General features: G+C 37.6%; 1 protein-coding gene across 7 annotated transcripts in view; it reads right to left on the bottom strand.

Annotated features, from left to right (window-relative positions):
- MAPKAP1 (MAPK associated protein 1) overlaps positions 1–22,576 on the bottom strand; it is a 327,671-nt gene that overhangs the window by 137,452 nt on the left and 167,643 nt on the right. For all 7 annotated transcript variants that reach the window (XM_043986958.1, XM_043986955.1, XM_043986957.1 and 4 more), the window contains one exon: positions 4,457–4,633. In XM_043986958.1, the coding sequence (XP_043842893.1) occupies positions 4,457–4,633 (177 nt within the window). The remainder of the gene's footprint in view (positions 1–4,456; positions 4,634–22,576) is intronic.

Here is a 22,576-nt window from a genome sequence, read left to right as displayed (position 1 = left end):
GTTTTGAAATAGAGCCAGAGTCAGTTCTGTGCCTTCAAGGAAAAGCAGAGAATACAGATTGCAGTCTTAACTTCATTTTGTTTATTTACAGTAATACCAAATAGCAGCTTGGAAGTAGAGTTGTGCATCGATGAAACCTGTTCCATAGCCTGTAAGTTCTAACACAGCTGTGTAATAACAGCAAAAGCCTTGGACTAAAAATCATGGGCAATGCATTTTAGGCTTTGTGCAGGCACTAATTCACTGTGTGATTTGGGGCAAATAATTTCCATTCCTTAGACCTCACAGTCTTCATCTCTAAAATGAGGGGGCTGGATTAGTTGACCTCTAAGGTCCTTCTAAACTTTAAGGATAATTCCACCCTAGAGGAAATAAAATTAGAATAGGACATAAATAACTGAAGGCCTCCCTAGCTCAAAAAAAAAAATCCTCCTCCCATCTGAGTTCATTTGTACTAAATATTTTTAATTTTTATAATGTAAATAGCCTGGGAAGGTTACAGTCTCATTTATGTTTCATTCTTAGTTTTTATTCTGATTTATGGTTATCTGAATGACTCCTATCTGAATATCTGTGGGAGTCAAGGGATGGAAGTTTGGATGGTGATGGTGAAGGAGAGGCAATTTTGGAATGGGCTTTAAGGGAATGGAGGACTCCGACAAGCCAGTGATCAGCAAGAAAGTAATGGGTACCCACAGGCAGGGGAGAGAAGATGTAAACTGAAAAAAAAGATTCAGAAAGCGGCCAGTGGATACAAAGAAAAATTTCCCTATTTGAAAAAATTTTGCCTGGGACTCTGGTAGCAATCTGTGTGATACTGAATACTCATTCATTCATTAAACAAATATTCAAACAGCTACTCTGTGCAACTCAGATGCTCTGAGCAGTACAGAAATGTATGGTTTTTGCTCTCAAGGAGCTTATAAACCTGTAGCTGTAATTTAAAAAATAAGAGTAGACAGAAGTAACTTTCATAACTGTGATTACAGAAGAATCCTCAACTAGATAAAGGATGCAGAGGTGATCACAAAAGGCAAAATGCACAACTATAATTATATAAAATTATGCAAACAAAATCAATGCAATTAGGATAAAAAAAATCTTTGCACCAAAAACTCTGATAAGGATCTGCTATGTAAGGTACCACACATGCCACTTCTTCCTTCTCCTTCTGTATTGAAAAGTCGGATAACTTCCCTATTTGACACTTTTAGAGCATGTGTGCCAGGAATAAATGTCAAGAATCTTATGCATTTTGACTTCCTACTCTTCCTTTGGTTAGGTATAGCTAGGTGGCACAGTAGTTAGTATGCTGAATTTGACCTCAGGAAGACTTGTCTTCCTGAGTTCAAATCCAGCCTCAGACAAAAGGCTGTGTGACCCTAGGCAAACAACTTTACACTTGCTTGCCTTGGTTTCCTCATCTATAAGATGAGGTAGGGAAGGAAATGGCAACTCACTACAGTATCTCGGTCAAGAAAACCCCAAATGGGGTCACAAAGGGTTGGATATGACTGAAAAATAACAACTCTTCCTTTGAAGCCCACCTCAAATGCCCCTCCTGTATGAAGCCTTCTCTGCCTACATGTTCTTCTCTAAACTCAATATTTCATCTCCCACCTTCCTCTCAAATGGCTCACATCCTAATCAGGGGAGATAACACACATATATAGGGCAGGGAGGGGGGGGGGCAGGGAGGGTTCAGCTGCAGGATTAAGCTTCAAGAGTCAACTCAGTTACCACCATGGGAAGTCCTTCCAGAGCCCTCTCTCCCCTCAAATTCTCATGTATATTCTTTTTTGTTTACATATTATATCCTCCCCCAAAATGTTACATTTCTTGACAGTAGAAACTTTCTTTCAGTTTGTCTTTGTATCCTCAACATCTAATATGCAATAAAGTGCTTAATTGTTATCTGTCCTTCATTCTTGAAGATGACCATGACAGTGGGGCGATGTCATGATTTGCACTGAATTGGATTTAAGTGAGGTAGCACTGTGCAAGGTTACCAACCTCACTCTCTCCTCCCAAGCCATCTGGGTCCAGTGTCAAGATATTAATCAGGACAACTGGGGATAGAACTGAATGTTTGAAGGCAATTAGGGTTAAGTGACTTGCCCAGGGTCACACAGCTAGTTAAGTGTCTGAGGTGAGATTGAACTCAGGTCCTCCTAACTCCAAGGCCAGTGCTCTATCCACTGTGCCACTTAGCTGCCTCAAAGTGCTTAATAAATGCTTGTTGAATAAATAGCTAGAGATGAAAGTGATCTTTCGCTCACTGAAACCCATAATAATTTACACTGCTCATATAGACATCACATTCTGAGTTTTATTATATTTATCTGTTTACAGATTTTACTTCACCCTGCTAGATTGCAGATTCCTTAAGTCATAAGGTGATGACTTATGTATATGTGCAACAACAACCCATGTTTCTTTAGTACTTTTTTGTTTTGTTTTGTTGTTGTTGAGGCAATTGGGGTTAGGTGACTTGCCCAGTCACACAGCTAGTAAGTGTCAAGCGTCTGAGGCCGGATTTGAACTCAGGTACTCCTGACTCCAGGACTGGTGCTCTATCCACTGTGCCACCTAGCTGCCCCTCTTTAGTACTTTTAAGGTATCAAATGAAGTCCCACTTCCTGTAAGAAGCCTTTCCTAGTCCCCCTTAATCTCAGTGCCTTCCCTCTGAAACTACTCCAATTTATCCTGACTCCTCTCTCTGCAGTCGTTTGTTTGCATTACTGTTTTCCCCATTAGCCTTCCTCCCTGAGAGCAGGGACTGTTTTTGGCCTTTCTTTGTATCCCTAGTGTTTTAGCACAGTGCCTGGCACATAACAGGGGCTTCCTACTGAATGACCCGCTCTGTACAAAACTGTATGTACTTAGTTGTTTTCATATTGTCTCCCCATTAGGAAGTCAGCTCCTTGATTGTATGGGCTGTTTTTGCTTTCTTTGTATCCCCAGCAGTTATCAGTGTCAGGCAAGAGTATGTACTCAATAAATGCGATGATCTTTTCTTGTGGCAAAGAATAGGTTCCCTTCTGTAGTGGTGGAGAGAAAGTTAAGGACTCTTGAATTATGTTTTCTTTATCATAAAAACAAAACTGGCTACATCAAAAAGTGTGTTGGATATACAACAAACTGTAAAGGGGTTTCTTTGAAGTAGCTGGCCTTCCAACACTGAAATTCTAGGACTTTGTAAAAACATGCAGGTTTTACTAGATGTTCTCTTAGATGTCCTATATTCTATGACCTAAAAATCAATGATTCTAGGGTTAGGGATATTTTCTATGAAAGGGCCCCAAACAATTATGTAATAGAATTCAACACATGAGATTGATTTTAATAACTATCTTAGTTTATATTTTAAAAGTGAAGAAAATTTATTTTAAAAACAAATCAATAAAAGAACAAATTGTAGTCTCACCAGTAGGTTATTAAACATCACTGGTGACTAACAGTAGGGGGCAGCAAAAAGATCGCTACTGTTCCCATGGGTATACTCTTAAGAATGAAGACTAAGAAACAGCTTAGTTACAAAACTAGGAATAGTGATTGGGAATTTATAGACTATTCTTTAAATAGATGGCGATTGATGGAAACAACAAAATTTAGGTTTAAATAGATTAAAAATATTTAAACTCACGAGAAGTGGCTAAAAAGCACAGAATGAGCTAAACTTCTTAAAAAGACGTAAACTCAGAATTCTCACTTCACAGAATTTAAATAGACTAAGGTCAGCCAAATGCTGTCAACAGTCTATTTCCTAAAGTAAGTGGTTCAGATCCAAAATTCCAGTTTTCTAATGCAAACATTCCATTTTTGTCATGTATAAAACGAAAGCACTTTGGACTAGGAGTCAGGGGACTTGGCTTTTCATACCAGTTCCATTACAAAGTAGCTCTGTGACCTTGAGAAAGTTAGTTTACTCTTTTTTTTTGCAGGCAATGGGGGTTAAGTGACTTGCCCAGGGTCACACAGCTAGTAAGTGTCAAGTGTCTGAGGCCAGATTTGAACTCAGGTACTCCTGAATTCAGGGCCGGTGCTTTAACCACTGCGCCATCTAGGTGCCCCAAGTTAGTTTACTCTTGACAAATAATTCTGCATTTGCAAAATGAGACTAAATGATCTCTAACATCCTCTTTCAGGTTTATATGTTAAAGACTCCTTCAATTTAATATACTGTGCATAAGTCTCTTCAAGCTATAATATTCTGTGTTTTCAAACCGTATGTTCTATGGTCCCTTTCAGCTTTGATATTCTATGAGTCTAGTTGCAAGACATGAAACATCACCTAAATGGTTTTTTTTGTGATCATTTACGTTTGAAGTTTTAATTATCTGTCAAATAAGAGGTAATTGCAAACAGTAGTTTTATAAGATATAGTTAATATCTAAGTAGGCTAGTAGGAAATACAGGGCACAATGCCAAAATAAAAATCTGTGTAAATACTCACATTCGAACAAAGAGCGACTGTTTGGCTGCAAGACCAGGAGATGAATACTTCTCAACCAAGGCCAAAGTGCTAAAGCCAAATTTATGAATGGGCTCATTGGAATCCAGGGGAGGAAAGTCTGTGTCAACCTCACCGTCATCCTCAGCAATATGGAGACAATAAGCACTGACGTTGTCACTGGAAGGGAACAAATAGACATTAAATAAGTCAGGATAACTAGAGAATGCAAATGAAGGCCTGAAAACGTAGAAACCAGACTTGGAGAAAGGAGTAAAAGTTGTGCTTTTCGTCAGTAAAAACTTTAGTCACTGAAAAGGAGAAAATGTAGTTTTTAATTTATAGCACTTTCTATCTCTTAAAGTTTTTTTTAAACATTTGTTTCTTAAAACTGAGTTCCAAATTCTTTCCCTCTCTTCCCCTCCCCTAACTCGAGAAGGCAAGCAATTTGATATAGGTTATAAATCTTAAGTCATGCAAAATATTATTTCTATCTTAGCCATGTTGCAAAAGAAAACACAGACAAACATCAAGAAGAAAAATAGAGTAGAAAAAGTATGCTTTGATTTACATTCAGACTATATCAGTTCTTTCTCTGGAAATAGATAGCATTTTCCTAAGTCCTTCAGAATTGTCTTGGATCACTGTATTACTCAAAATCGTTTACATTATTTTGTAGTACTTTGTTCAGCTACTGAATAAATGACTGAGCACCTACTATGTGAAAGTATTTTATGATGCATACAAAAATATATAAAATGGAGCCCCTGCACTCCAGAAACTTATGGGCCTAACAGGAGAGATAAGACAAGTCCATTAACCCAATAACAACAATACAAGGTAGTTTATAACAAATGCCCTATGAGCAGTAAAGACAGAAACAATACTCATAGTTACTATTTGTACAGCATTTTACAATTTACAAAAAGATTTACTCGGGATAATCATATAAGGTTATTACATGCATTCACAAATGAAACCAAGATTGTAAAGTTAATTGATTTGCCCAAAAACATATGGCTAAGAAGTGGCAGAGTACTCTAGTTTGGGTTCTTGGAATCCCAAATCTAATGTTATTTCATCTAAGTAAGAAGTAACTTTTCTACAGTGTCACAGTAATTTCCTAACACCACCTCAGGGATATAAGTAGTCTAAGTATGGTTATCCCCAACTTGTTGTTTAGTCTTTTCCACTGTAATTAACTCTTTGTAACCCCATTTGGGGTTTTCTTGGTAAGTATACATATTTAAGTGGTTTGCCATTTCCTTGTCCAGCTCATTTTACAGATGAGAAAAGAGGGGCAGCTAGGTAGTGCAGTGGATAGAGCACCGGCCCTGGATTCAGGAGGACCTGAGTTCAAATCCGGCCTCAGACACTTAACAATTACTAGCTGTGTGACCCTAGGCAAGTCACTTAACCCCAATTGCCTCAGAAAAAAAAAAAGAGAGAGAGAGAGAGAGAGAGAGAGAAAACCGGCAAACAGGGTTAAGTGACCTGTTCAGAGTCACAGCTAGGAAGTGTCTTGAGGTCACATTTGAACTCAGGTCTTCCTGACTCCAGTCTCAGTGCTCTATCCACTGGGTCGCCTCACTGCCCTATCTCTATCTTAGAGAAAAAGAAATTGAGGCTCAGAGATGAGAAATAGATTACTCTTATGTTACTTGGCAGGTCAGTGCCAGAATCACATTCAAATCTAGTTTTGCTGACTCTGAATGAAGAGTCCTTTGTATCAAGTGTGCTGAACATCCTCAATATTCTTTCCAACCTTACTTTATCTAAAATTACTTCCCTTTATGCATCTTATCTGCTCTAGTCAACCTCTAATATTCTCTATTCCCACAATATTCTCAGAGTTTTCCAGCCTATCCCTCAAGTCTTACCTATGATAATGCTTATTCCACAATGTCTTCCACTCTTACCCTGGACTGACACAATTTCCCCTTCTCTTGAACTGTTACACTTATTCTGTGGTACTAATCTGGTATTCATCTATTTTCTTGTATTATAGTTACTGTGCTTGTGTGTGTGTGTGTGTATGCACGCATGTGTGTGTGTGTGTGTGTGTGTGTGTGTGTGTGTGTGTGTGTGTGTGTGTGTGTGTGTGTGTAATCTCTACCATTATACTATAAGCTCTATTAGGTAAGGGAATGGGAATCATCTAAGCTTTGTCTTTAACCAAGCAGAGAGCTATGCATTTTTTCATATGACTACAGATAGCTTTGATTACTTCATCTGAAAAATGTCTTCATAGCCTTTGACTATTTATAAATTGAGGAATGGCTCTTATTTCTATAAATTTGATTCAGTTATATATATGAGAAATGAGGTCTTTATCAGAGAAACATGCTGTAATTTTTTTTTCACAGTAATGATTACTATGTATTTCTCTCCATTCTATTTTCCTCTGGTTTATCCTACTTTCTTTCTCCTTTCACCCTGTCCATTTTCTTTTTTCTTTCTTTCCTTTTTTTTTAGTGAGGCAATTGGGGTTAAGTGATTTGCCCAAGGTCACAATGCTAGTTAAGTGTCTGAGGCCGAATTTGAACTCAGGTACTCCTAACTCCAGGGATGGTGCTCTATCCACTACGCACCTAGCTGCCCCCACCCCTGTCTATTTTCAAAAGTGTTTTGCTCCTGGCTTTTTCCTCCCCAAATCCATGTTCCCTTCTATCAGCCACCTCTCCTCTGCCCCTCCTCTTATCCCCTTCCTCTTCCACTTTCCTGTATGGAAAAAGATTTCTACACCCAACTGAGTGTGTGTTATTCCCTTTTTGAGCCAATTCCTATTAGAGTAAGGTTCATATGCCTTCACCCCACACACTTCCCCCAGCTTTCCACTGTAAGAGCTCTTTTGTGACTCTTTTATGTCAGACAATTTGCCTCATTCTATCTTTCCCTTTCTCCTTCCCCTTCTCCTAGTGCATTTTTCTCACTCCTTAATTTTATTTTTTTAGACAATCATTCCATCATATTCAACTCACAACTGTTCCCACTATCTATGCTTGCTCTAAGTGCCTTAACGAGAAAGTTTTTAGGAGTTACAAGTATCACTTTCCCATGTAGGAATGTAAACATTATTGAACCTTATTGAAACCCTTATAATTTCTTTCCTGTTTACTTTTTTATGCTTCTCTTGAGTCTTGTATTTGAAAGTCAACTTTTCTATTCAGCTCTGGCCTTTTTCATGTTTTTGATGTTTTTTTGTTTGAAAGTCCTCCATTTCATTGAATATTCATGTTTTTTACCCTGAAGGATGATACTCAGTTTTGCTGGGTAGGTGATTCCTGGTTGTAATCTTAGCTCTTTTGCTCTCTGGAATATCATAAGTCCAAGCCCTCTGGTCCTTTAGTGTAGAAACTGCTAAATCCTGTGTTATCCTAACTGTGGCTCTACAATATTTAAATTCTTTCTTAGTTTCTTACAATATTTTCTCCTTGACCCGGGGACTCTGGAATTTGGCTATAATATTCCTGGGAGTTTTCATTTTAGGATCTCTTTCAGGAAGCGATTTGTTCTATAATCTTAGGGCAGCTTTGCTTGATAATTTTTTGAACCCTAAGTCTAGGCTCTTTTTTTTTTTTTTTAAATCATGGCTTTCAAGTAGTTCAATAATTCTTCCTGGATCTATTTTCCAAGTCAATTTTCCCCCAAAGATATATTTCACATTTCTTGTATTTTTTTCATTTTTTTGGTTTTGTTTTATTATTACTTGATATCTCATAAGGCCATTAGCTTTTACATGCCCATTCTAATTTTTGAGAAATTATTTTCTTCAGTGAGATTTTGTACTTCCTTTTCCATTTGGTCAATTTCTACTTTTTAAGGAATGCTTTTCTCCCATGAATTTTTGTACCTCTTTTCCCATTTGGCCAATTCTGCTTTTTAAGGAGTGCCTTTCTTCAGTGAATTTTTGTATCTCTTTTTCCATTTATTTGGCCAACTATGTTTTTAAGGAGTTCTCTTCAGTAAATTTTTGTATAATTTTTTCGATTTAGCTAATTCTGCCTTTGAAGGCATTCTTCTCTTCTTTGGATTTTTGTGCCTCTTTTACCATTTGGCCTATTCTGTTTTTTTAAGGTATTATTTCCTTCAGTATTTCTGAGTGCCTCCTTTACCAAGCTGTTGACTTTTTTTCATGAGTTTCTTGCATCACTCATTTTTCTTTCTAATTTTTCTTCAACCTCTCTTTCTTGATTTTAAAAATTCTTTTTGAACTCTTCTATAGCATTAGGCCAATTCCATTTTTCTTTGACACTTTGGATATAGGAGTTTTGACTCCATTGTCTTCTTTTCAATTTGTGTTTATTTTCCCTGTCACCATACTAACTTTCTATGGTCAGGATCTTTTTCTGCTGTTTGCTCATTTTTCCCAGCCCTATGCAATAATTCTATGTTAATGAAGGGCTCTGCTTCTGCAGTGGAGAGGGCACCATCTCAATCTTCTGGTTTTTTGTGCAACTGTTGTCAGAGGTAATTCTGGGTAACTGTAAGTTTTCAGTCCTTCCAAGGTAGTATGATCTAAGGAATGATGCGGTTACACTTTCCTGCCTATGCTCTATCTGGCCTGTGAACAACTACAAGCATTCTTTTCCCCACTGGAACTATGACTAAGATATCCACTCCCCTATAACCACAACCTCTGGTATGCTAGTGTTCCTCCTCAAATGAAACCCAGGACTGCACTTCAGATCCAAGTATAGGCAATGCAACGGAGTCCTTCCCTTGGTGCTAGCAAAGGGACCTCTGTAATCTCCTCCTAAACAGTTTTCTGACCCTCTTACTATCGGTTGGTTGATAGGTCCAGAAACTGCCACTGCCACCAGTGATTCAGTCAACCCCAAGGCCTATTGCTGGTTTGCTGGAGCATGGCCTGTGCTCCACTCTCACCTGGCTACACCAGCCCTTTCCTGCTGACCTAAGTTGTCTTAGTCTGGAAAACTGTTTCTCCCTGTCCTTTTCTGGGTTCTTCCACTTTAGAATTTGTTTGGGGGGTTTATTTAAAGTTGTTTGGAGGGATTTTAGGGGAGACCTTAGGAAAGTCCCTATATTTTCTTTGTCATATAGGCTCTGCCAACGATCATGGAAATTCTTGAATGGCACTTTAAGAAATACAGACTTTATTCTACTGGAGAGCTGTGGAAGATTTCTTCAAACCTAACTGATGCTATAAGAAATTAATCTACTGGTAATATGTGTATAGGATAGAGTTGGGCAAAAGAAGACTAATAAAAAAGACTACTAAAGAGTTATGAAATATGAATTAGGTTGGTAGTAGCAGGTATGGCTAGGGATAGGTAGGGCTATTCAACAAACCAATATAATTAAAAAATATATTTTAGAGTTATTATCATATCCTCCTCATTTCTCACCTGGCTGTACTACTCTCTGACTGACTTCTCCAACATGAACAAGTTTCAGTCTCCCCTCTGAAACCTTCCTGTCCTCTCTCTCTCTAGCCCTTTTCAATTTCCTTTTGAGTTTCCCATTAGATTAAAAGTTCCTGAGGGCAAGCACTGTCTTTTTTGGTTTTGTATCCCCACTGCTTGGTAAAGTGCCTGGTACATAGTAAGTGCTTAATAAATGTTTATTGACTTCCTTGGCAATAAGATGAAAAAGCAAGATAGTCTTTGGTCTCATGAAATTTACAATCTAATGGGGAAGATAAGACATGCATAAATAAGTTTATTACACAAAGTCGAATCTGATAAGGGTAAAGAAAGAGTCTCTAGACAAAATGCCATAAGAAATTTGAAGCAGGAAAGATCATGAAACAGGTCGCTATAGCTAAGCCTTGAAATAAGAAGATTCCAACAGGTGAAATCTATAGTGAGGAATTTTTCCATGCCATGTAAACATTTAAAGACACATAAGAAGTTAGCATGAGATCAGCAAACTGTTAGTGGTCCAGTTTTGCAGAAAGAGAATATGTGAAGGAGAGGAGCACAAGATAAAGACAGAGAAGTAGGTTGAAGTCTGACTATGAAGACCTCTAAATAAAAGACTAAGAAATATGGACCTTATCCTACAAAAAAAGGAAGCCAATGAAAATATTTTTTAAAAAGGTGGCATAATCTCTTGAATTAGGAAGATTATTTTGGTAACTGTGAGCCTGAGGGACTGGGAGGATAATGTTCCCCTTCATAGTAATAGGGAAACTGGGGGTGGAGAGAGGAATTTAGAGGAAGGATAATGACGTCCATTTTGCACATATAGTAATGTCTGCTGGACATGCAGTTCAAGATGCCTGAAAGGCCATTAGAGATATGAGATTGGAATTCAGTAGAAAGGTTGAGGCTGGATGAGTAGATCTGCAAATCATCAGCAAAGAGATGGAAATTATAGTCATGTGAGTTGATAAAATCACTATCTGTAGTGGCATAGAGGGAGAAAAGAAGAGGGCCTGCAATGGAATCCCAAGGGAAACATATGATTAGAGAGTGTGATCTGGATGAGGATCCAGAAATGGAGGCTGAGAGGGAGTGGTCAGATAAGTAGGAAGGGAACAAGAAGTTTTTTGTTATAATATTGCTTGTTATGACATATCTGCCAGCATTCAATCTAGCTTCCAAAATATGAAGTATATTCTAAATGTCTGAAAGACAGTATGTTTCTAAACTATGCAGTTTAAATTTGGAGTTTTAATTACGTGATTGATGCTTAAATTAATTAATTGCAAAGTGTATGCTAATTGTTTAATTGGTTGCTTGATCTATATAGATCATTTTTTGAATTAAATGAGTTGATTTACAAAGTTTATTGATTGAATGTGACAATGAATTATTTCACTGACTACCTGATTTGCAATTTTCCCAATTAATTTGCAAACCTTTTACTTGCAACTGTGCTTATTGAAAGAACCTACTTCAGGTGATCTATACTGAGACTGTCATGACTAAGAAATATTTATTATATAAAACAGGTAATAATGACATGAATATTAATGTAAACTATAAATTTGCTAAATGGATAGCTAACAAGGAAGTAATCCAGCTGTTTGTCATTGTAAATTTTACAAATTCTGCACTGCTACAAGGGAGTTTTAAGGTTTTTCTAAATGTTTTTTTTTACAACATGGAGATTTTTTTTTAAACCATAGAAAGTACTGTTTTTTAACATCCTCTATGTATCCTCTTTCAGTGACTTGCCATGAAAAGGCAGTAATACTAGTTCTCAAAAGCAAAACACAAGTTCTGGTATGTTCTATTCCTGTAAAACCTTAAAAGGGGGACCAATCAATGGACTAGCTCTATTGTCCAAGGACTAGTCTAGCTAAGAGCAAAGAGGGTCATAAACAGAATGATGGTTAAAAAATGGATGAAAAAAGACTAGCAGCACCAAGTCATGAAGACTATTTACATCAAAGTATGGAGGAACTGTTATCTACATTGGCAAAGCAAAGAACTTTAGTAATGGTAGGTGTCAAAGATGGCAGCACTTTTCAAGTATTGGAATGTCATCATTGTGTAGCAATGTGCATATCTCTTATGTCTTTCTATTTCATTTATTTATTTATTTATTTCTATTTTAGAGCTTTCATATTATTGAATAATAATGCCCACTACAATTTTAGATAGATTTTAACTGTTAAATTTTTTTTCCCCTTAAATCAAGGCTAAATTTGCCTCTGCAACCCATCACTCTTATTTCTACTTCCTGGCCCCCACAATCCTTTAAAAATGTGAAGAGAGTGGTCATGTGTGTCCCCCCCCCCCCGCCCCAAGTCTTATCTTCTCTAAATTAAACATCCTCATTTCCTTCAACTGATCTCCACATAACAAGATTGTAAGGTTCTTCTCCACTCTGCTCCTATTCCTCTGGTTGCATTCCAGTTTATCAATGTCCTTTCTCAAATGGGATACCCCTTTTGGTCAAGCACAGAAGAATAGTACCTACTTCATCCTAGATACTATACTTCTTAATACTGCACTTGCAGTCCAATGAAACTTCCAGAACTTTGTCAGACCAACTGTTATCTGATCACATTTCCCTCTACCTCATACCTGTGAAGTTGATTTTTGAGACCCAAGTCTAAGAATTTATGTCTCTCCCAAGGTCTAGTGTTGTACCTTGATGAAAACTTTTTGTATCTTGACTCAGACATCCAGAATGTTATCTATCTTTCCTAGATTTAAGTCATCTGCCTACTTGATTAGCAAGCTATTTACCCCTTCATTAATGTCACTGATAAAAAAAAAAAAAATTGCCCAGAACCAAGGACAGATTCCTGAAGTACTCCACTAAAGACTGTCCAAAGTGACAATGGACCATTAATATCTACTCTTAGGGTCAGGTCAATCAATTCAAGAAACATATCTTTAAAAATCTTATTGTTATGATTGTCTTAAAAAAATAATATCATTAAGTGAATATATCTTGCCCTGCCTACAGCCAGCAACTTATCCCTTGTAACAAAGCTTTTAAAAGAAAGGGAAAGGAGGCAACTGGGTAGTGCAGTGGATAAAGCACTAGCCCTGGATTCAGGAGGACCTGAGTTCAAATCCAGCCTCAGACACTTGACACTTACTTAGCTGTGTGACCCTGGGCAAGTCACTTAACCCTCATTGCCCCGCCCAAAAAAAAAAAAGAAAAAGAAAGGGAAAAATAGTCAACAAAATCTACCAAATATATCAACTGATTCTGACAATGCAACAAAAACTAATTTTTTCCTTGGAGTAGATGCCTAGCAATAGCATCTTGGGGTTAGAGGTTCTATACTAGATCTTCTTCTTACTGTACATTCTACTTCTCTTGGTAAAGTCAAAAAGGGAGTTCTTGGGGCAACTTGGATAAGGTACCAGCCCTGGATTCAGGAGGACCTGCGTTCAAATCCAGCCTCAGACACTTGACATTTACTAGCTGTGTGACCCTGGGCAAGTCACTTAACCCTCATTGCCCTGCCCACCCCCCCAAAAGGGAGTTCTTCTCACATACTTTATATTTTTCAGGTTGATTGGATTTCAGATTGGATTTTTTGAGTTTGATTTGTCCTACTTCTTCTTCTCTATTCTAATACTGATCCACTTTTGTATTTTTAACTAATGTTGAACAGTATTCATGATTAAAAACATCAAAATTACATTCTGATGTTCCCTCAAATACTTTTGTCATTTCAGTCCCTCAACATCCTCACCTCCTATCTATCACCTACTCTTTTATACCACTACAAGAATACATTAGAGCTCTTCAACTTACCATTATCTTCAAGTGTCCCACATTTCCATGATCAGAAATTCCTTTAGCTGATCATAAGCTCTTATTCCTTCTTACTATGTCTCACTCCTCCAAAACCTACTCTTTGTCCTCACTATGCCCCTCCACTCCTTAGTTCCCAACCTTAGGCCAGCTCTGCTGTGACTGTACTTTCCTCTGTTTCCAGTCTTGATCCTATAGTTAACCAGTTCAATTTTATACTCTCCTTTCAAGTGCCTGGAGCTCTAATTACCACTCCAGTTTAAAAAAAATACCCAACTGTAGATTACCCCCTGGGGCAAGTAGGTGGATAGAGCTCTGGGACTGGAGTCAGGAAAACCCAAATTAAAATCTGGCCTTAGACACTTAAATAGCTGTATGACCCTAGACAAGTCACTTAACCCTCCCTGTTGCCTTGGTTTCCTCATCTGTAAAATGAGTTGGAAAAGGAAATGGAAAACCACTCCAGTATCTTTGCCAAAAAAATAAACAAACAAACCCAAAAGGGGTCATGAAGCATCAGACATGACCAAAAATGACTGAACAACAAGATTACTCTGATTATCTGTCTCCTTTGTTCCTACTCATGAGAGCTGAGCATTAACTCAATAGTACTAGAGGAAGATTATTCAACTGTGCTGACTAAATTAATTAAAAACTGATGTTATCTAATTTCAACTAAGCCTTCATGAAAGCTGGATGATTCTTTTATTCCTTCTCTTTTGAGTAATTTTTTATTATATTCTCCAGAGTAACTGTTCCAAAGCTTCTATTCCCAAGCCTCCCACACCACTCTCTTCCCCCTACCCTCTCAGCAGAGGCCCTTAACCACATACTTTACCGAGAAAAGTGAGGTCATCCTGGGCTCCTTCTCCCCAAGTTTATATTTCCAAACCCCTGATGTCCCCTACTCTTCTACTAAGTTAAGTTAGTCCGCAAGAGACAGAGTTTGTTACTAGGCCCACATTCAAAGGTTTGATAAAATTTGCCAGAATTCAAGGTCCACTGAGCAGCATGGCATAGTAGGCAGAAGAGGGCCCTGAGAGTTAGGAAGACTGAGTTCAAGTCTTTCCTATGAAACATAACATCTAAATTATTTTGGGCAAGTCACTTAAACTTTTAGTGCCTCAGCTATCTTTCTAAGACTACTATTTTCAGAACAATTGCTGGTTTCTATTGGCACAGGGATCTTCTTCACTCAAAGTTCTCTATACTAATGGAATCAGAATTCCAAGCCAAATATGGGGAAAAAAAAAAAAGGAAAAAAACCCCTCAAAGCCCAACCTTTGCATATAGTCTGAGTTATAATGAAGAACTAAAGGAAGAGTTTAAAAGATTTATATAAATTCAAGCTCCTAAATATCAGTAGCTACCAAGGATATGACTCTAAATCCCACAAGTCTATAAGCAGTCAAAATATGACTGAGCTCCATGAGGACAGAGACCATATATTTTTTTCCCTCTCCCTTAGCACCAAGTGTATAATGCTTACTATACAGAGTAAGGGCCTAGCATTTGACTGCTAGAGAATAAACAAATGAATAACAAACTCTCGGAAAATTAAACAGATGATTGCATTGATGACATTTACAAATCTATAGTCATATTAATCTATGGGAGAGAAAACTGCTCTAACAACTTAAAGCAGGGAAATCTGTAGTCAAACTGTACAACAGTATCTATAATACTCCGTATAACATAGACAATGCAGTGAGGACTAGGTAGTTTAAGAGGAAGGTAGATGTAACTGATGGAGTTACCTACTGAAAGCAGCAATTATTTATTACTATGTAAATCAACATAAGGGAAGTCTATGATTCCCACTGAGGTTTCTAGAGCTAATGACGCATGGCAAGTAGCAGTCATAAAACCAAATGTTTCTATTTCAACAGGCATTTTGTTTTGTTTAAAGATGAAAATTCCAAACCAAACAAACTCAACAAAAGGTCTGGGAACTAAAAGGCCAATTATCAAACTCTATTATCCATTCATATATAACATATGAAATGTAAATGATATGTAAATATTCATCCCATAAGAAAGCCTTCAAGAGGTGCAAAGAACCATTATAATTTCAACTTATATTTTTTAGAGTACTTTGTAACGTATATTCTTTACAAAGATCCTTTGAGGTAGAAGTTTTTCACATAGCCTAAAATCCCACTAAATGTATAGGTTGGTAAAATAGCTATCGAATTCTAAATCTGAGAGAGAAAACTGACTGAAAATACTAAAACATGCATTGCTCATTTGGGGAGTCAGTAAGGAGAAAACTGACAAATTTCCAAAATATTCTGATGTGGAAAAATGTTACTGTGTCTAAATCAGTGATAATGTACATAATAAAAGACAGCTGTGTCACAAGAATCTATTACTGATATTCTCTGAACTGACACACATCACAACCCCTCCAGGCCTTAGGAGATAGTATTTGTGAGTTGTTGGGGGCCAAAGAAATACACTCCCTGTTGGCCATCTTCAAGTGACAAGCTTCTCTATACTTAGAAGGGGTCTTAGAAAATATAGTCTACTACTAGAAATTCACTCAAAACTTTACATCAGTGTATGCTCTGACAGACTTTGTACCTTGTTAGCACAGTCTTCAAGAACCTATCTTCTCCAGTCAAGATAAAGAATCAGGGAACACTGTATAAAATGAGATATACTTACTCTATTAAGAAAAACAAACCAAAAAAAACACCCTAAGCCCAAGAGTATGGAAAAAATAGAATATAGAATGTTAAAGTTGGATGAGATTATAGAATAATGAAAGAACACATAAAAGAATCCTACAAAATAAGAGAGCTTAGAGACCACCGTCCTCATTCTATAGATTTGAAAAATAAAGTCCATAGAAGGGAAATGACTTGCCCATGTTAAGAGATTCAATGAATAGTATAGCTAAAAATATAATCCTGGTCTTCCAATTCTCAGGCCAGTATTCCTTTTACTATAGCAAGCTGTCAATGGTTACTAAATTACATTTTATAATTAAAAACTAGTTTGGCTGTTCTAAAATTGACAGAAGTCTAGGTAGTATGCACATTTCAGAGTTAGCTAATGTAAATCTACATATGGAAATTCAAGCACATGAAGAAAAACCCCCTAGATTTCTACCAAATGTGATCTGACATGTTCAATTCACATGCTGATGAAAATGAACACTTTCCAGGAAGAAAACGAAAATCACTTAAATATAATGACCATCAGAAGGTCTGATTTGTTATGGTTTCTTTCCAAATTAAATGTAAAAGAACAAATGGTTCTGCAATGTTTGGGCCCCCAGTTATTTGGTGTTTGTTTATTAGTATTCATTCTGAAACTAGAGTTAATTGTCGTGGTGTACAAGTTACTAGTTAGCAACCAAAAGATCCAGTGGGTTATGGCTCTGAAGTTCATGTTTAAGAGGCCAGGAAAAAAAAAAAAGAGGCCAGAAACAGGGCTGGATAAAACTGTCAAGATTTCCTTTTTGCAAGAACAAAAAACCCTCCAGAAAATGGAAAGCTAAAATGGATATAATTTGCATAATCAGCACTGTCAACCCCAACTAAATCACTCAGGAATGGGCAGTCTACTCTTTATAGTAAAGAACCTGCTGAGAGATGATAAAACACATTCTTTTAGTGATAAGAATGGCTAAACTGTGTTCTTTTGTGCTACAGGCGCACCTTAATGCAAGTCAAGATGACCAGAATCCAACTTTTGGCTTTGTCATTCACTAGCTGCATAAGGATGGACAAATAAAAGTAACTTTCCTTCTCTTCACACCCTTTTCCTTATCTGTAAAAGAGGAACATTAATATTTGCAACAGAGACTTCAAGGTGTACCTCTTGACACCTCCCCACAGAAACTGCCCAGAGTTCTCAAAGACTATGCCGAGGAGCAGAAGCTCTGGGGTTCTACTTATGTGGAAAAGATTTTTAGTATAAAAGCAGTGAAGGATTTTGTGTCTCTGGAATTAAGACTAATCTTAGTACAGAGATGTGCATTACCAGAATACTGACCATCGAAGGACAGATTGTTTGCACCATAGCAACTCTTGCTGACGATTTACAGAGGCGCTATATAGGGAGTATTCACACTGATGAAATGGTAGAAATTCTGAAGTGCTAAAGAAGAGAGCGCTATTATTTATCTCACAGGGTAGCTCTAAGGAAAATACTTCGTAAACCATAAAGTGATATAGAAATGGGAATCATTATTCAAAACAATCAGGATTTTATGAGTGTATATACTTCTACTACTGATACACCATCACATAACCTCTCCAGTCATCCACTAAAATCCCCATGCATGTTTTCTTATAAATACTCCATAAGAGCGAACCTGGGTTCAAATCCTAACTCTGTTATCTAAAAAATGAGACCGGATAATCTCTACTCAATACATACTTATTTTAGATGAAGCCCATACTTAAGGGACTGATGAAATATCACACATTCACTCTATAGACCAGCAGATTAAAACTGTAGTGATCCTAAATGACCCTCCTGTCCCTGCTTCCACCAATAGTTAGGACTTTCACTTCTGCTGTAATGATTACAGCTAAATTCCCACAGCTGGTTAACGTTGATAACTATGGACTTCTCATAAGGCTCAGTACTATATGGATATAGAAACAACTGTTATCAATGCAATCAACTGTCAGTGAAGCAATAAATCATTAGCTACCAAACAGGACAAAGACATAACTAACTTCTTGATTCTTGTTAGGGGATTATGACATGATAGAGGAGAAAGAACACCACACTAGAACTAGAGACCTGGATTCTTGTCCTGGCTCTACTTCAAACTCTTAGGAAAATAACTTTACCATAAAGTTTAGTTTCCTCATCTGTAAAGTGCGAGACTTGTAGTAGAAAACCTCTAAGATGTCCTGCTCTTAACATCCTAAATGTTAATCTGTTATATAGTAACTACAGTGAATTAAAGAATCCTATGGCTTAGAGTGAGAAGAGACCTCAGAGGGTATTGAATCTAAAGTCCTCTTTCAAACAGAGGCCTAGAAAAGACAAGTGACTGCCCAACTGGGGACTCAGGAGACACTGGGGAAAGCCCTTCCTGCTGGGATAGCTTGATCTAATCAAGGTTATCTGCACTTTCAGCTCCTTTATTTCATATCCTACTTCTTTCTCCCATATCTCTGTCTCTCTGTTTCTGTCTGTCTGTCTGTGACACACACACACACACACACACACACACACACACACACACACTTCTCTTCTTCTGAGGCTACTGTTCCTCACACTTCTGTTTTTCATTCTTCCCAGGGCCCCTGACATACTAAGAACTGCTATGTGGAGGCAGTGGAGGGCAGAGGGTATGAAGTTAAAAAAAAAATTAGAAAAACAAAAACAAAACAAAAAAAATTAGATGTGTTGTCAAATGAGATGTTGGATATAAAGCACTTTGCAAAATATAAAGCACTTTGGAAAATATAAAGTGCTATATAAATATTCACTCCTATCATCATTACCATCATTACTGCTGCAACTGCTGATTTAAACATAGCTAAGAAACATGCATTCATTCATTCTGTCCATGATGTTACCCTGTCCCACAGTGAAAGAATATGGCCACTCACATACTAAGTAAGACAAGATATCTTGGTTGCATTTACGAAAAACTGGTATCAAATTAAAAATAAAATGTAGCCACTATCAAAATCCTATTCCCTACCCCAACTGTAGTTCTTTAAACACAAGGACCATACATGCAATAGGGTATCTTAGCTGTCCACAATCTTAAATGATTCAAAAAAGAGTTTTTACTAAGGTAGTGACTCTATAAGTTGTACTGTTACATAGAGTTGAAAAAAATAGTAGATAGGGAGCTGAATTTTGGCTAATCTACAAATTAGCTATATGATTTTAGGTAGCTTGCTTCCCCCTTTTAGCAAGATGTGGTAAAAGAGGTTCTTTAAAGTCCCTAACAGGTCTAATGTTTTATCTCCTAATATACTGTGTCTTAAAGTGCCTTCTAGGGAGGGATGGAAGGAAGGAAGCAAGAAAGAGAGAAAGGATTTATTAAGCATCTACCCTGTGCCAGGCAATGTGCTCTAGGAGCTTTACAAATATTATCTCATTTGATCTTCACAACAACCCTGGAAGGTAAGTGCTACTATTATCCCCAATTTACATTTGGGGAAACTGAGGCAGGAAGATTAAATGACTTGTCCAGGGTCACACAGCTAGGAGAGATCTATGTCTGATTTAGACTCAGGTCTTTCAGAATCCAGAACTAGCACTCTATCTTCTGTACCAGCTGGCTACATCTTAGCTAGACATATTTCTTGACACACACACACTAAAATACTATAGGGAACTCACTAATTCAACCAGCAATTTGACCACATCAGAATGTGTCATCCACAGATCTAAAGGGTTGGAAAGCACCAAATAAAGAAAAGTCCCAACGGGATTAAACCCCAACAGTATTGTCAAAGGTGTTCCACAATACTATGCTAGAGAAGGGAGGCCCCACAGGAGTATTGTTACTTTTGGCAAAGAAAAATCCATTGATACACAACAGCAGAAACCAATTTCAAAGGGCTATAGTATATCTAGTATACTCAAAGGGTTCTTAGTAATTAAAAGCAAATCTGAATTAGAGGGTAACCTTACAGGGACTGATTTGGGGGAGAGACAGTATAAAGTAGTGAAGAATAACAGACCTATGTTAAAATCTTCAGTTCTATGAAATCTTGTTCATCTATGAAATATGAGGATATTATTTCAAATACAAAGCTCACAGTATTTTCAGGAGGATCAGATATACACATATTGTGTAAAGCACTTATTTCTTGAAAATTTTATACAAACACCGACAAATTTCAATTAATCAAACAGGGCCCTTTTCTAACTATTCCCTCCTTCATCTACAATCAATCAAAACCCAAAGCTAACACCAACAGAGAGTGGGAAGGCCACTGGCTTTGCAGTCCAGAGTCCTGGGTTCTTGTCACAGTCTTGACATAAATCCAATTCAACATGTATGACATTCCTGCCAAGTATAAAGTCCTAAACTAAATAGCTGAATAATCTCTGAATAGTTATTTCTCCTTTCTGAGCAAGATTCCTTCTTTCTTTCTTTTTTTTTTAGTGAGGCAGTTGGGGTTAAGTGACTTGCCCAGGGTCACACAGCTAGTAAGTGTTAAGGGTCTGAGGCCAGATTTGAACTCAGGTACTCCTGAATCCAGGGCTGGTGCTCTATCTACTGCACCACCTAGCTGCCCCTAAGATTCCTTATTTCTATAATGAATGAAGGCTAGATGTTACCTAATGTCCCATCAAGCCCAAAGAACATAAGAAGTATAAGGAAAAATTTTCTAAGATCTACTTTTAAATTAGCATGAGATGCCTCCAGAAGTACTGGATTCTCCGTTATTGGTAGACTTCAAACAAAAGTTGGATGACCACTTGTGGAACTGTGTAAACAAGATTTCAGCTTCATATTAGGCTTAGACCACCTCAGATCTTAGGTGTCTTCTAAATCTGAGATTCTATTGTTCTAACAATTGTTATGTTATAATAGGTCCCTTGTTTTAGCATTGTATAAGATCTTTTCTAGGGGCAGCTAGATGGCACAGTGGATAAAGCACCGGCCCTGGATTCAGGAGTACCTGAGTTCAAATCCGGCCTCAGACACTTGACACTTACTAGCTGTGTGACCGTGGGCAAGTCACTTAACCCCCATTGCCCCGCAAAAAAAAAAAAAAAAAGATCTCTTCTAGCTCTAACTTCCTAAGATTCATAAGAATTTTGTAATATTTGACTTTATGCTCTTGAGAATGAGAGTCCTTGGGGCAGCTAGGTGGCGCAGTGGATAGAGCACCGGCCCTGGATTCAGGAGGACCTGAGTTCAAATCCGGCTTCAGACACTTGACACTTACTAGCTGTGTGACCGTGGGCAAGTCACTTAACCCCAATTGCATCACCAAAAGCCAAAAAAAAAAAAAAAAAGAGCATGAGAGTCTTTGTCTTTCTGTATCTCCACATTTGATGCAGTACTCTGAATGCATAGTAGGTATTCAATAAACCCCAAACTATTCATGAAGGTTTAAGTAGGAAACTTTTTAAAAATGTGTATAATATTTTGGTTAAAAACAAATTGTTATATTCCACATGCCCTCTATGCTATAGTTTTTAAAATTAAGATACCTGGAAAGGAATATATTTAGACAGAGGGCACAGGTGTGAAATGAATATGAAGGGATGATATCTGTAAAGCATTTATTTTTTGTTTATCCTTGTTTTTTGTGGGGCAGGCAGGGTGGGGTGGCTTATGTTTGGGGCTGGATTTGGGCTCTGGGCCTCCTGGATCCACTGTGTCACCTAGCTGACTCAGAATGACATCTTTAAAATAAAGTTAAGGGGTAAGAGGAAGGCACTGGAAGAAAAGGAAAGGGAGAGGTAGAAGGGGGTAAAGTAGCTCACATAAAAGAAACAAGAAAAACCTTATGGAGTGGAAGGGAAGATGGGGAAGGAGTAGGGGAGTGAGTGAGCCTTACTTTCATCAGAATTGGCTCAAAGAGGGAATAACATACACACTCAAGTGGTTATAGTAATATATTGTGCCCTGAGAGAAAGTGGGAGGGGAAGGGGAAAAGTGGGGGACAGGCAAAGGAAGGGAGGGCAGATTGGGGGAGGGGGCAGTAAAAAGCAAAATACTTTTGAGGAGGGATAGGGTGAAGGAAGATAGAAAATAGAGTAAATATCAAGGGGAGGGAATAGGATGGAGGCTAATACAGTTAGCAATAGTAACTCTGAAAGAAACGATGAGAACAATTCTATCAGAAGGACGTATAAAAAATGCAAACTATCAACAGAGGAAGAACTAATAGTATTTGAATACAGATTGAAGTATAATTTTATTTGTTAGTTCCTCTTTCTAAAGTTATTTTGTCTATTTTCTTTTACAACTTGGCTAATGTG

Source organism: Dromiciops gliroides, chromosome 2, assembly GCF_019393635.1.
Source record: "Dromiciops gliroides isolate mDroGli1 chromosome 2, mDroGli1.pri, whole genome shotgun sequence".
Classification (NCBI taxonomy): domain Eukaryota; kingdom Metazoa; phylum Chordata; class Mammalia; order Microbiotheria; family Microbiotheriidae; genus Dromiciops; species Dromiciops gliroides.
The sequence above is the reverse complement of the archived record's forward strand: the minus strand, read 5'-3'. Positions and strand labels throughout refer to the sequence as shown.